Below are 13145 nucleotides of genomic sequence, written 5' to 3'. Positions count from 1 at the left end.
TCATATATATAAATATACCAAATTAAAATTTATATATACAAATTACATATTAAATTAAAATTCATATATAATTTTAAAATTTATTCCTTTTTAACCAGACCAGATTTGCGGTTATGAATTGTGTTGACTCCATATTAACTAATACCAAGAATATCAAAGAGGTGAGAAATCCAATGAATGAAATACTAAAAATAAAGCTAAGAAAAAAAATGTTGGCTACCAAAAATATTCATAAACTCTCAAATTGCAAAATAAGATTGATAAACCTAAAAGTAGCCTCTTAAATTGAAAAAAAAAAAAAAGAATGAAACAAGAGCTAATTACAGCAAGCTTTGAAAGCTTACAAGCTAATATCATATATATATTATGGATTCAAAGAACAAAAGAAAGATTCTACACAATGCATTGACTGCTAGTTTTGATACGCAGCAAAGAGACTTCGGATCTATGCACTTTGTGCGGGAACTTGATCCATTTTACCAAAACTTTTGGCATTCTTTGGCCTCCACTGTGTCCTCCCTCTCACAATCTCAGACCCCTCTTCAAGTTGGAGCAAGTGCTGGCACTCAATTTCCCCCATATTCCCGAGGTTGCCCACACCAGACACCGCAGTTAGTGACTGCAGCACGCTGTCCCTCCCACATTCCCTCCTATACTCCAGTGTCATGGAACAAAGCTCATGACTCTCCACAATTCCCAATGGTGTACTCTGCAATCACAATGCATGCAACATAAAACAGAACTCAAAATCGCATATCAGCTTCCTAGACCATTAAACCATAAGCAGATAAGATCACAGGTAAGATTAATGAATTAAGGTATCTGAAATAACCTGGTTATTTATTTTATTCAAATGTTTATCATGGGCGAAGAAACAGAACGAAATATGTACAATCATCAAGTGTTACTAGAGTGAACCTTACCTCAAGGATCCAACCAACGTACTTCACATTGTTGACATGCTGATTCACATCCAGGTCGTTCCATCGAGGCTGCAAATTAAAAATTAAGAAATGCAACAATTGAATAGATAGGAAGTTTACAAATGGACACAGCTACAACTATACTGAAGAAAGAGATGGGGCAACCAGTGGTTACAGTTAAACCCTTGCGCACATATTGGGCTGTGCTGTCGTCAAGTTTCACTAATTTCCGGTTATCCTCAGCCACCACTGGATCTGAATTCATAAAATGAGGTTCTATTTCTCCTCGGACCTCTTCTGGAATTTTAGATAACCTTCTGGTCAGTTTATTCATCATCACCCACACACTGTAGGTTGGCAAAATCAAAAATCAAACAGAAAACCAGGATAAATCTCTCCCGAAACACCATTCAATAAAGTACAAGCACACATAACATAACAAGAACAGTAACTTTGTTTCCTGGACAACCAAAATATTGACTCATTTATCTATTCGAAACATTTTAAATACTTGTGTCATAAACCAAAAGCATTGGTCATAGACTGAAGTCTCTATTTCAGATTTTTTCTTTCTTTTATGATTTTTAATTTTTCTGATTAAAGGAAAAAAAATAAGAATAATGAATAAAATGAAAATAAAGTAAATAAGAAAAAGAAACAAAATAATGAATATAAAAATGGAATGGATATGGCCCAAATCAAGTCACTGCCCAAAACCAACAATTGGGCCTAAAATCCAATTCAAAGTCCAAAAAGTTAAAATAAGGCTCATTATCAAATTCAAAATTCAAGGGCTAGGATCGATTTAAAATATATTATACACAAATTTGAATCCTAGCCTTAATCAGTATTTTATCTATATTAAGATATCTAAAATGAAATTAATTTAACACTCAAACACCTTGAAAGACCCACAGCTTGGAAACAAATATTTTTTCTTGGGATTTTGGGCTATTCCAAATTTTCTTATAAGAACAAAATCATGGCAGAACATCATGCTATACCATGAGATAGTTCAACTGAATGAGATACTTTCATACAGGTGTCTGAAGATCATCTCATCATTTGAATAAAGATAAGCAAAAAATAACAACCATAACCACAAGAAGCGACTTCATAAACAATGCCCTACCTTGAGGCTCTAGTTAAAATTTCACCAGTTTTACTATTGCTGACAAGCCAATCCCTTCGCATGCCATTCTTTCCCGATGCACTGACCCAAGTGTCTACTTGAACAACATCACCCCTAGAAGACATATATATGGGTACAATGTTCATTAGTATCAAATTGGTAAAATTCAAGCCAAATTACATGCCTCAATGACATCACAATGTGCACTGTATCAGCATGTTTTCTTGATGATACACATATAAAACTACAACCATACAGATGAAACAAAGGTGGCTTATCATGTGTATATCTTGTCGCTAAAGGAGCAAACCATGAACACAAAAGTATAATTTACCAAGTTGGATAACGATCAACCACAACTTGCATCCGAGTGACTACCCATATTAGGTTTTTCTTGCACATCCCAGGGGTAGCACCAAAACCATCTCCTAGCAGTCCAGCACTTTTACAATGATTAATCGCTGTTTCCTGCAGAAAAGATGTATTAATCAAAAATCAAGCTTAGGGTACAAGTAATACTAAGCAAAAAGCTATATGTGAACCTGCAAATTTTAGTTCCTGATTCATTGCTCAAACATTCTAGCCAATAACTATAGCACACCTGTAAATGATTCATTAGTGTCTCTATGGATGCTGTACGATCAGCACCTATCTCATAAGACCTAATTGAGAAGTTCTGACGAAAAACAAGACCATCCTGAACAATCCTCCCTATCCCAAATGGGTCAATGAGCATGTCAGGCCGCCTTGGCTTCCAATCAAGCATCATCCACTGCTTCTCAGCAGCCAGGAAAATGGTTGTGATAGCAGCAAGAAGCATGCTCCAATCAGGTAGCTGATTGATAAACGTCCTGGGAGGTGTGGAACTTGCAGCATCTTCGCTCGTGAAACCTTCTACTGGAGTCATCACAACCGTGGTACCATTTATCTTTGGGGGGGCTTGTGCATTTGCCATAACTTGCAAACTTCCAGAAGAAGCAGATGGTTTCAACTTTATACCTCCAAGGTTAGTAGATCCATTTCCAAGCTTCTTGTTTTTTGAGTCAATGGAGTCCGGGGAAGAAGTGATTGGAAAGAATGAGGATGTAGCAGCAGTGGCAACCATGATTTTATAAATTAAAATGAACTTCTGTTATCCGCTGAAATTCCCTCTTTCCGATACTGCAATGTATCACATATAGTAAGAATCAGATTATTTCAAAAAGATGAACTAAAAAACTTGGATAATCACAAAATCCTTAAATTTTGGCTATAATGAAGGCACATTCAAAACTTCAATTCTTTCCGTGAAAAGGAAGGAAATTCTAAAATGGTAAAGGATTCTTTCTTCTTCATTTAAAAAGAAAAAGCATCCTATTAAATTTCTATATAATCTAGCCAAAATAAATATTATCAATCAAAGAAATTCTTCATTTCTGAAAACCTAGTGAAAAGAGAAGGAAGATAAAGGACTTACCAGATACTCAAAAGGAACAATTCTCTTATAATTTAAATAATAATAATAATAAACCTGGAATTTAACAGTGGGCGTCACGGTAAATATGCCACAAAGATTCCTAACCATCGACGACGAAAATATACTACAAAATGTAAGCGGAATCGCTATGAAACAAAAAACACCAAAGCAGATCTCAGACGTAAAAAGGTTTAAACAAGAAAAGGCCAAAATTTTTTTGAGGAAAAGACAGAGAAAGTAGCAGACAATTCATAAATGCGTATACGATTTCCTATCCATTACAATGTAGCACGGAACATCGTCTTCTTTTTCATTTCTCATTTCGCCCCTCCATTTCATAAGAAAATTACAACCAAAAAACATAATATGGAATGGCGATGAGAAAATAGATAAACGAAAAAAGAAGAATTGATTTTTAGCAACATTTGGTTACTGAGAAATGTGAAAAAAAAATAGATCTTCCACCACCATCACTGGATGCAACACACAAAATCTTTTCCTTTTTAACTATAAAGAAAAAAAAGGCACTTTTCATTTCCTTTCCTTCCTCGGCAACCATACAGAAGAGCAACATTTCAACGAGAATGCGCAGATCAGACAGAAAAAAGGAGAAATTAAAATTAAGTTTAAACAAAAACAGTAAACTAAAAATTCACATGTATACCTCAACCAAAATAAAAAAGGGAAATGTAGTGGAGAAAAAACGCAAAATGGAGAAAGTAGTGCGTTACATAGGGATCTATAAACTCTTCTCGGTAACTTCTAGCGCTTGCGATCTACCATTACTTTTCCTTCATCTCTTCTTCGCTGCCTCTCTCCCTCTTTTGTTCCGGCTTTTTTAAAAGAAATTTATAATTTTGAAACCTCGTTCCGAGTTTAGTATGATAATAAAATAGTGAAAAGAAATTCTTTTAGTTTGCACAAAGAGATTGTGGAATTTAGGGCCAGCGGTGACTACTTTTTTTTTTTTGGTACACCTGTCCCTACTGCCTCTCACTTATTTTCCAATTTTATCACCTTTATTTTCTCTTATTTACTCTCTTGCCATTATCTAGAATCTTCGTTTGCTTGTGTTATTAATAATGACAAAAATAATACACTTGTTATGAATATTTTATTAAATTTTGATGTATTTTAAAGTTTAATAATAATTAAAAATATAGTTTTCTTTTATTTGTATTTCTTAAGTCTATATTTAGAGAAATATTGTAAATATTTTCATTAAGTAATAAAATATGTTTTCTTTTTATTCTTTTATTTTTTGTTCTTTATTTTTTGTCTTTTTACTTTATAATAGCACAGATAATATATTTTAAAACTAATTTTCTATTCCACTCGTCTATTTTATAAAATTTTTATTATTTGAATAATAATATTTTAATTAAAATAATTCACAAAATAATATTTAAAATATATAAATAAATTTAAAAAATATATTCAAGGTTTTTATAATATAAATATTTATAATATTATGAATATAATTTATACGAGAAAAAAAAGATAAAATTGTTATAATAAATATAATTAATGGCTTGGAATCTTAATGTATATATGATATAGATAAATTTAAAAATTAAGTTTTAAACCATTCTTAATTTTAAAATAATTTTATTTTTTTTCAATTTCAAATTAAAATAAATTATTAAATAATTTTTAATTTTAAAAATAATGTATATCAATACAATTACAAGAGCTCGAATTTATAAGTATTTAAAATATTTGCTAGATATTAACATTATTTAAATTGTAAATCTCTTACTCTAATATTTGTAGTATTAATTTTATTGTAGAAAAGAAAGCAGCCGAAGGAAGATGATGAAATTACCTAATTAATTTCAATAAACCATATCTACTTCTATATTTAAAAACTTTTGGAACTGTATTTTCCAAATACAATTTATCTTATTATAATTGGGAAACATAACAATTAAAAACATAATTTATATTTTTATTAGAAATGAAGATTTCATTTTTAACTAATAAGAATAAGGTAATCTCTTAAATTTTATTGATAAATCTCAAGTATATATATATATATATATATATATATATATATATACACAATAATAGTTACGTAAGAATCAAGTTACTAAAAGATAATATTCCATAACAATATCCTATAACATCTCATTAAGAATCAAATTATTAAAAATAATATCCCATTATAATATTCTAAACATTAACCTACAAAGAAAACGAAAACAAAATAAATCACTATTTTATATTGAATTATGCAATAATTTAATATTAAAATTAAATATTAATAAAAATAAATAATTGCTACTTTAATAAGTTAATAAAAATTATCATATCAATGGCTACTAGAGCAACATGATTCTCTTCCCTAAAAAACTTAATAGTAGCCTTTAAAAAATTGATTTTAGCTAAAGAAAAAAAGATTCAGGTGATTTTTGGCTTAAGAAGTCGATAATAGTGGGAGGATTTTTGAAGTTAAATTAGTTTCGAGACAAAAACCATTTGTCTCCAGATATTCAAACATCGAAGCTAAGTTAAAAAATAGAGGAGGTTGATCTCGAGACCCAATCTCAAGACATAAGAGATCATGCCTCTAGACACAATTTTTAATGTCTCGAGATAATCTAACTTCGAAACAGAAAAACCTAAAATAAATTGAAGTCTGGCTCGAGACACAAAACCTCCTATCTTGAGACACAACATTGAAATTTGATAATTAAGTTTGGATTCAAATCCCCACTTTTAAATTGACTTAGTATCACCTCATAATTCAATGATTTAGATTATTGCACTCTATGAATGTAAGTTTGTGATTGAAATGACTAATCGCTTTGATATGAATGATAATTGTGCTCTAAATGATGTGATGAAAGAAGTAAGTTAGCTTGAATTGTTTCGGCAATGTAATGTGACATCGTACATTCGGATTCGGTGACTGGGTCAAGTGTGGGGTGTTACATTTAGTTATCATATAAACATAGTAAAAATAAATTTATTACAGAAGTCAACACCTATAAGCATCGATATTAACTAAATACATTTATTAGGATTAAATTTATGGTAAATGATAAAAAAATTAAATAAAACTAAACTTGACATCTATGGGTATCAAGCTTCATTGAAGGGATTTATTAAGCTTATACTTACAGTAAATGGTGAAAATTCAATTAAGATCAAATTCAACACATATTGGTGTCAAGCTCTATTGGAAGCATTTATTAGGGTTAGATTTATAGTAAAAAGATTTATAGTAAAAAGTGAAAAATCATAATCAAAGAACTCGACAACTAAAGATGTCGAGCTTCTTTTCAATTAATATATGAGTTGTCAGCTTCCACACCATTCAATTTTAATTTTTTAAAGGCATGTAACATACATAACCGTCTCCATCACCAGATTGGGGTTACAGAGTACTATCGTACAATTCAGAACAATCAATAATAGATAGCATCAAGTTTACCAAATTAATTAACAAATGTTCATAAATAATTAAGATCGAAGTAAAACATACTCTTATAGGTCTTAAATCAAGCCTTCAAGGCCCTAAAAATAGTTTAAGAACAATCAGAGACCAATTCGAAACAAATCAAAAAGTTTAGAGAAAAAACTAAAAATTTTCAAAATAGAGGTCACACAGCCATGTGGCCAAGTCGTGTGACATAGCTCAAGCCGAGTGGCATTCGAAATACACTCACACTGCCATATTGTAGGCCGTGTGATAGACCGTGTTCAATTCGATGTTGGGTCACACGGCCGTGCCGCAGGCCGTGTGTCAGCCTGTGCAAAATATGCACTTAATACTTTCAGGCACACGCCCGTGTGACAACCCATGCCCCAAGTCGTGTGTGTAACACTCCTAACCCGTATCTATCGCTAGAATAGGGCTATGAGGTATTACCGATCAAATACAGCATACAACATACATTTCTCATACATGAATCCATTATCACATAAACATTAATCAAACATAATCACAATTTCCCTTATAAGGCTCTACGAAACTTTAAAACATGCTTGGAAGAGGTTCAGGACTAAATTGATAACATTAGAAAACTTTAGAAAACTTAGAAAATTTTCATGCATAAAAGGATCACACGCCCATGTGAACAGGCTGTGTGCATCACACGGCCACCGGGCACGCTTGTGTCATAGGCCGTGTGAAAATAGGGCATACATACTGACTTGTACCACACGGCTTGAGACACGCCCGTATGTCATGGACATGGGAAAACTGGAGGGTATACTGACATGGGTCACACGGCCGGCCACACACCCATGTGCCAGCCCTTGTGTCACACACGGCCAGTAGACACGCCCGTGTGTCTAAGCCATGTAACTCTCTGACTTGTTTTAACTAAGATTCAAGGGTCACAAGGTCGATTCACACACCCGTGTGCTCAACCTTGTGGCACGATAAGCTTGATTTAAGCCATTATTCCCACCTGTCATTCATGTACCTAAAAACATTCATTTGACATCATTTTCACATAAAATAGGAAACCAAAAATGACAATTTCATGCACATTTTATGCCATTTAAAATCCATCCATTTTACTACTCAAATCCACAACCAGAATCATGCTAAAACAATATGCCATAACATTAAATTCTATATGCATTTTCTGACCATATTATTAACTATTACATACCACAAAATATACCAATTCATCATGTTAAAACTAAGCCACAACATGCCATTTCTCAACCATGATATATCATTGATAATTAACCAAATCAATTATCCATCTAGCCAAATCAATTATCCATCTAGCCAATAAATGAACCATATAAAACTTACCAAAACATAAGGTATTATATGTATCATATATCACTTATCAAACTTATAAATTAAGCCAACTTATATGGCCAAATACACATCAATATTTACAAGCCAAATCTCATGGCTAAAATCATAACTCAATACATATCACCATATCACTAGCCTATACATGCCATATACCATATTTACAAAGCATCCAAAAATAACAACAAGTAGTCGATAGTGTGATGATGGTTCCTAATGATCCCCGATGTCTGAGCAAGCTTCGATAATCTATAAAACGAGAAAAGAACACACAAAGTAAGCTTTAAAAGCTTAGTAAGCCATATACAAATAAAACTATCTCATGAATCAACATCATTTCCATCAAGTAAGCAAATTATGAATAAGTACATATAATCTTATAAACGTTCCCAAATGTATACATATTCAACTTCATAAGTGAATTCATCAAATACTTCCCTTTTCAATACTTGCATGAATCTCATACGTACCTGAGTTGCTTAACTAATTTACACATTCTTACTCGACTTGACTTTACCCGTTGAACCTTTCGAAATCATTAAGGATACTAGGAAATCACATATAGCTCGTACAATGCCATATCCCATATATGGTCTTACATGTTATCACATATCGATGCCAATGTCCCAGACATGGTCTTGCACGTAATCACAATACAATGCCAATATTCCAGACATGGTCTTACATGTAATCACATCTCGGCAATCCTAATGTCATGACATTCGTATCCTATACTATTCCTAGGGTTCTTACGGGACTTTCGATTAACATAACTTTGTCGATACTTAGTTGTATTTGCTCGTTCAACATTCATAGCAATTCAATGATAAATGAACATTTATAAATCAATTTAAAGGTATTTATTTGCATATGAACTTACCTCGTAGTCGAAATAGAGGGACTGGATTGACTATTCAATAATATTTGATTTTCCCCGATTTAAATCTGATTTCTTTCTTTCTTGATCTATGCACATTCAAAATTAACTCATTTATTCATCAAATCATTCAATTTAGTCCATAAAAACATATTTGAGCATTTTTACACTTTAGACCTAAAGTTCCATATTTTTACAATTTAGTCCTTACTTAATAAATACACAAAATTCACTCAATTCAATTTAACCCATGCTTGGCTGAATTACCATAGTGCCCCTAGTAGCGATCTCAAAAACATAGAAATCATCAAAAAATAAATTCTATATTTTTACAATTTAGTCCTTACTTAATAAATTAGGGCATGGGCTAGCTAGTACTCGAAGCAATGATATCAAAAACATAAAAATCATCAAAAACCGAACAAATTTCATACCTCAATCAAGATGAACAAGGGCTGAATGGATGATAGCATCAAAACCTTATTCTTTCTCTAATATTCGGTGGTGGAAGAACACAATATGATGAATCAAATTTTGTTTATTTGTTTTAATTAACCTTAATTTCACATTTACTAAAATACCATTAATGCTTAATATTAAATTTCCACTAACCAAAGGCATATTTGTCCATCCATAAATCAAATGGTCTAATTTCATCATAAGGACCCCACATTTAATGGATCATAGCAATTTAAGCACTTTAAAAATTAAAATGCAACTTTTGCATCTTACGCAATTTAGTCCTTTTATCTCAAATTAAGCTATTAAACGATAAAATTAGCTCACGAAATTTTCACACATATATATTCACATGCTGTAAACACAAAATAATATTAAAATAATTTTTTGACCCGAAACTATTGTTTCGATTTAAGCTAAAACCGGCCTGTTACAACTTTCCCCCTTAGGAATTTTCGTCCCCGAAAATCTTATCAGTGAACAGTTTTGGATATTGCTTTCTCATAGTATCCTCGAGTTCCCACGTAGCTTCTTCAACCGCGTAGTCGATGCCATAATACTTTCACTAATGCTATTCTTTTATTTCTTAACTCTTTGATCTCATGAGCCAAAATTCAGATTGGTTCTCCACTATATGATAAGTCTGGTTGAATCTTAACCTCAGTCGGGGAAATAACATGTGAAGGATCGGATCGATATCTTCGTAGCATCGATACATGAAACACATTATGTATCTTCTCTAATTCAGACGGTAAAGATAGACAATAAGCAATTGGCCCAATTCGCTCGATAATCTCATACGGTTCGATGAATCGCGGACTCAATTTTCCTTTCCGACCAAACCGTAATATCTTTTTTCACCGCGACACTTTCAGAAACACTTTATCCCCGATCTGAAACTCAATATCTTTTCGTTTTAAGTCTGCATAAAATTTCTGTCGATCCAAAGTTACTTTCAAACTATCGCGAATTATTTTCACTTTCTCTTCTATTTCTCTGACCAGATCAACCCCGTGAATCTTATTCTCACTAAGGTCACTCAAATACAACGGTGTTCAGCATTTACGACTGTATAGAGCTTCGTATAGTTTTATCTTTATACTCGATTGAAAGCTATTATTGTAAGCAAATTCAATCAACGGTAAATATTTCTCCCAGCTACCTTTAAACTCAAGAATGCGACATTGTAACATATCCTCAAGTATTTGTATAATTCGTTCGGATTGACCATCTGTCTGCGGGTGAAATGCGATACTGAAATGTAGATTCTTGCCCAATGCGTCTTGCTGTTTCTTTCAAAACCGCGATGTAAGCCTCGGATCTCGATCCGAAACAATGGAAATAGGTACCCTGTGTAATCTCACAACCTCGGAGACATATAACTCAACTAACTTATCAAGCGAGAAATCTGTACATACAGGGTAAAATGAGCTAATTTCATTAATTTGTCAACAACGACCCAGATCTTATCTTTCTTTCTCGGAGATAAGGCAAACCCAATACAAAATCCATAGTCACTCTATCCCATTTACACACAGAAATCATGATAGGCTGTAATAAACTTGACGGTACTTGATGCTTAACTTTGACGTGCTGAAAAATCAAACATTTCAAAACAAATTCTGAGATATCTCGTTTCATGCCATGCCACCAATAAAACTGTTTCAAATCATTATACATTTTCGTACTTCCCGAGTGTACTGATCAACAACTACTATGTGCTTCGTTCAAAATCATCTGAATCAACTTTGAATTCCTCAGAACATATATTCGGTCCTTGAATCTTAAACAATCATCGGAATTAACTTGAAACTCTGAATCAGGATTCGACTCACACTGAACTCGTTTTGCTTGTAGTTCATTTTCAAACTTTTGAGATTCACAAATCTGTTGTATAAACAACGGTCTCGCTTTCAACTCAGTTACTAACAAACCATCGTCAGACAAAGCCAAATATATGTTCAAAGCATGCAAAGCAAACAGGGACTTTCGGCTCAAAGCATCAACAACTACGTTCGCTTTCCCCAAATGGTAGTCAATTACTAAGTCATAGTTTTTTAACAATTCTAACCATCTCTGTTGTCGCAAATTCAAATATTTCAAGCTTTTGTGATCGGTATAAATATGGCATTTCTTACCAAACAAATACTGGCGCCAAATTTTCAACGCGAACACAATAGCTGCTAACTCTAAATCGTGCGTCGTGTTATTCTTTCCATACAATTTCAACTGTCTCAAAGCATAAGCTATAACTTTGCCTTCCTACATCAAAACACAACCCAGACCATTCAATGATACATCACTGAACACTATAAATTTTTTACCCGATTTAGGCTGAACTGACACTAAAGCTTCAGTCAATAATACTTTCAACTGTTCGAAACTCTGCTGACACTTTTCTGACCACTCAAATTTAACATCTTTTTGAAGCAAATCATGTCATCAGAGTCGCAATTATCAAAAAGCCTTTCACAAATCATCTATAATAACCCGCTAGTCCCAGAAAACTACGAAGCTCAGAAACATTTCTCGGAGGCTTCCAATCTATAATTGCATATATCTTACTCGAATTAACCCAGATACCATTAGCTGAAACAATGTCCCAGAAAACTAACCTCTCATAGCCAAAAATCACATTTGCTGAATTTTGCATACAACTGCTTATCTCTTAAAGTTTGTATCACGATTCTCAAATGCTCGGCATGTTTAGATTCATCACGAGAGTAAATTAAAATGTCATCAATAAATACAACGACATATTAGTCTAAATACTGCTTAAAAATTTGGTTCATTAAGTCCATAAAGACAGCAGGTCTATTCGTTAGTCCGAAAGGCATAACTAAAAATTCATAATGTCCGTACCTCGTTCTAAAAGCAGTCTTTGACACATCAGAGTCTTTAACTCGCAACTGGTAATAACTCGATCTCAAATCGATTTTCAAAAACACTGTTACCCTTTTTAATTGATCAAACAAATCATCAATCCGTGGTAGAGGGTATTTGTTCCTTATAGTCACTTTATTCAGCTGTCTGTAGTCAATACACATTATCATCGTGCCATCTTTCTTTTTCACAAACAATACCGGTGCACCCCAAGGAGAGAAACTCGGTCTAGTAAAACCTCTATCTGTCAGTTCTTGCAACTGAGTTTTCAATTCTTTTAACTCTGTTGGAGCCATTCTGTACAGAGCTATCGATAATAGTGTTGTACCAGGTATAAATTCTATACCAAACTCAACCTTTTAGATCAATGGTAAACCCGATAACTCTTCAAGAAACACATCCGAATACTCGCACACAACTGGCACTAATTCGATCTTCTTTTTAGTCACTTTAATATCAAACACATAAGCAAAATAAGCTTCACAACCCTTTCTCATATATTTCTGAGCTAACATCGATGAAATCACAGCTGGTAAATCATTCAAATCATTTGACTCAATCCGGATAATCTCATTATTCTGATATCTTAGATCAATTGTCTTTCATTTACAATTTATTATAGCATCATGTAACGT

General features: G+C 32.9%; 1 protein-coding gene across 2 annotated transcripts; it reads right to left on the bottom strand.

Moving 5' to 3' along the window:
• Window positions 1-212: 212 nt before the first annotated feature.
• LOC108486625 (palmitoyl-acyl carrier protein thioesterase, chloroplastic) lies at window positions 213-4515 on the bottom strand. 2 transcript variants are annotated; one of them, XM_017790775.2, is made up of 7 exons: window positions 4176-4515; window positions 2657-3216; window positions 2390-2523; window positions 2056-2169; window positions 1099-1270; window positions 924-992; window positions 213-709 (listed from the first exon to the last, which is right to left on the bottom strand). In XM_017790775.2, the coding sequence occupies exons 2-7, from the start codon at window positions 3158-3160 to the stop codon at window positions 446-448; spliced, it is 1257 nt and encodes a 418-aa protein (XP_017646264.1). In that variant the 5' UTR covers window positions 3161-3216; window positions 4176-4515; the 3' UTR covers window positions 213-445. The 2 variants fall into 2 exon arrangements, with proteins under 2 accessions (XP_017646264.1, XP_017646263.1); XM_017790774.2 differs by having other exon boundaries at window positions 4243-4514.
• Between the last annotated feature and the right edge of the window lie 8630 nt (window positions 4516-13145).

This window comes from Gossypium arboreum, chromosome 6, assembly GCF_025698485.1.
Source record: "Gossypium arboreum isolate Shixiya-1 chromosome 6, ASM2569848v2, whole genome shotgun sequence".
Taxonomy (NCBI): Eukaryota; Viridiplantae; Streptophyta; class Magnoliopsida; order Malvales; family Malvaceae; genus Gossypium; species Gossypium arboreum.
The sequence above is the reverse complement of the archived record's forward strand: the minus strand, read 5'-3'. Positions and strand labels throughout refer to the sequence as shown.

Excerpts from the sequence above, each read along its gene's own strand:
- LOC108486625 (XM_017790775.2), bottom strand. The coding sequence starts at position 3,160 with ATGGTTGCCACTGCTGCTACATCCTCATTCTTTCCAATCACTTCTTCC. Across the intron at positions 2,524-2,656 it reads CACTAATGAATCATTTACAG|GAAACAGCGATTAATCATTG; the intron begins GTGTGCTATAGT and ends TCTTTTCTGCAG. Across the intron at positions 993-1,098 it reads ATGTGCGCAAGGGTTTAACT|CCTCGATGGAACGACCTGGA; the intron begins GTAACCACTGGT and ends TTTAATTTGCAG.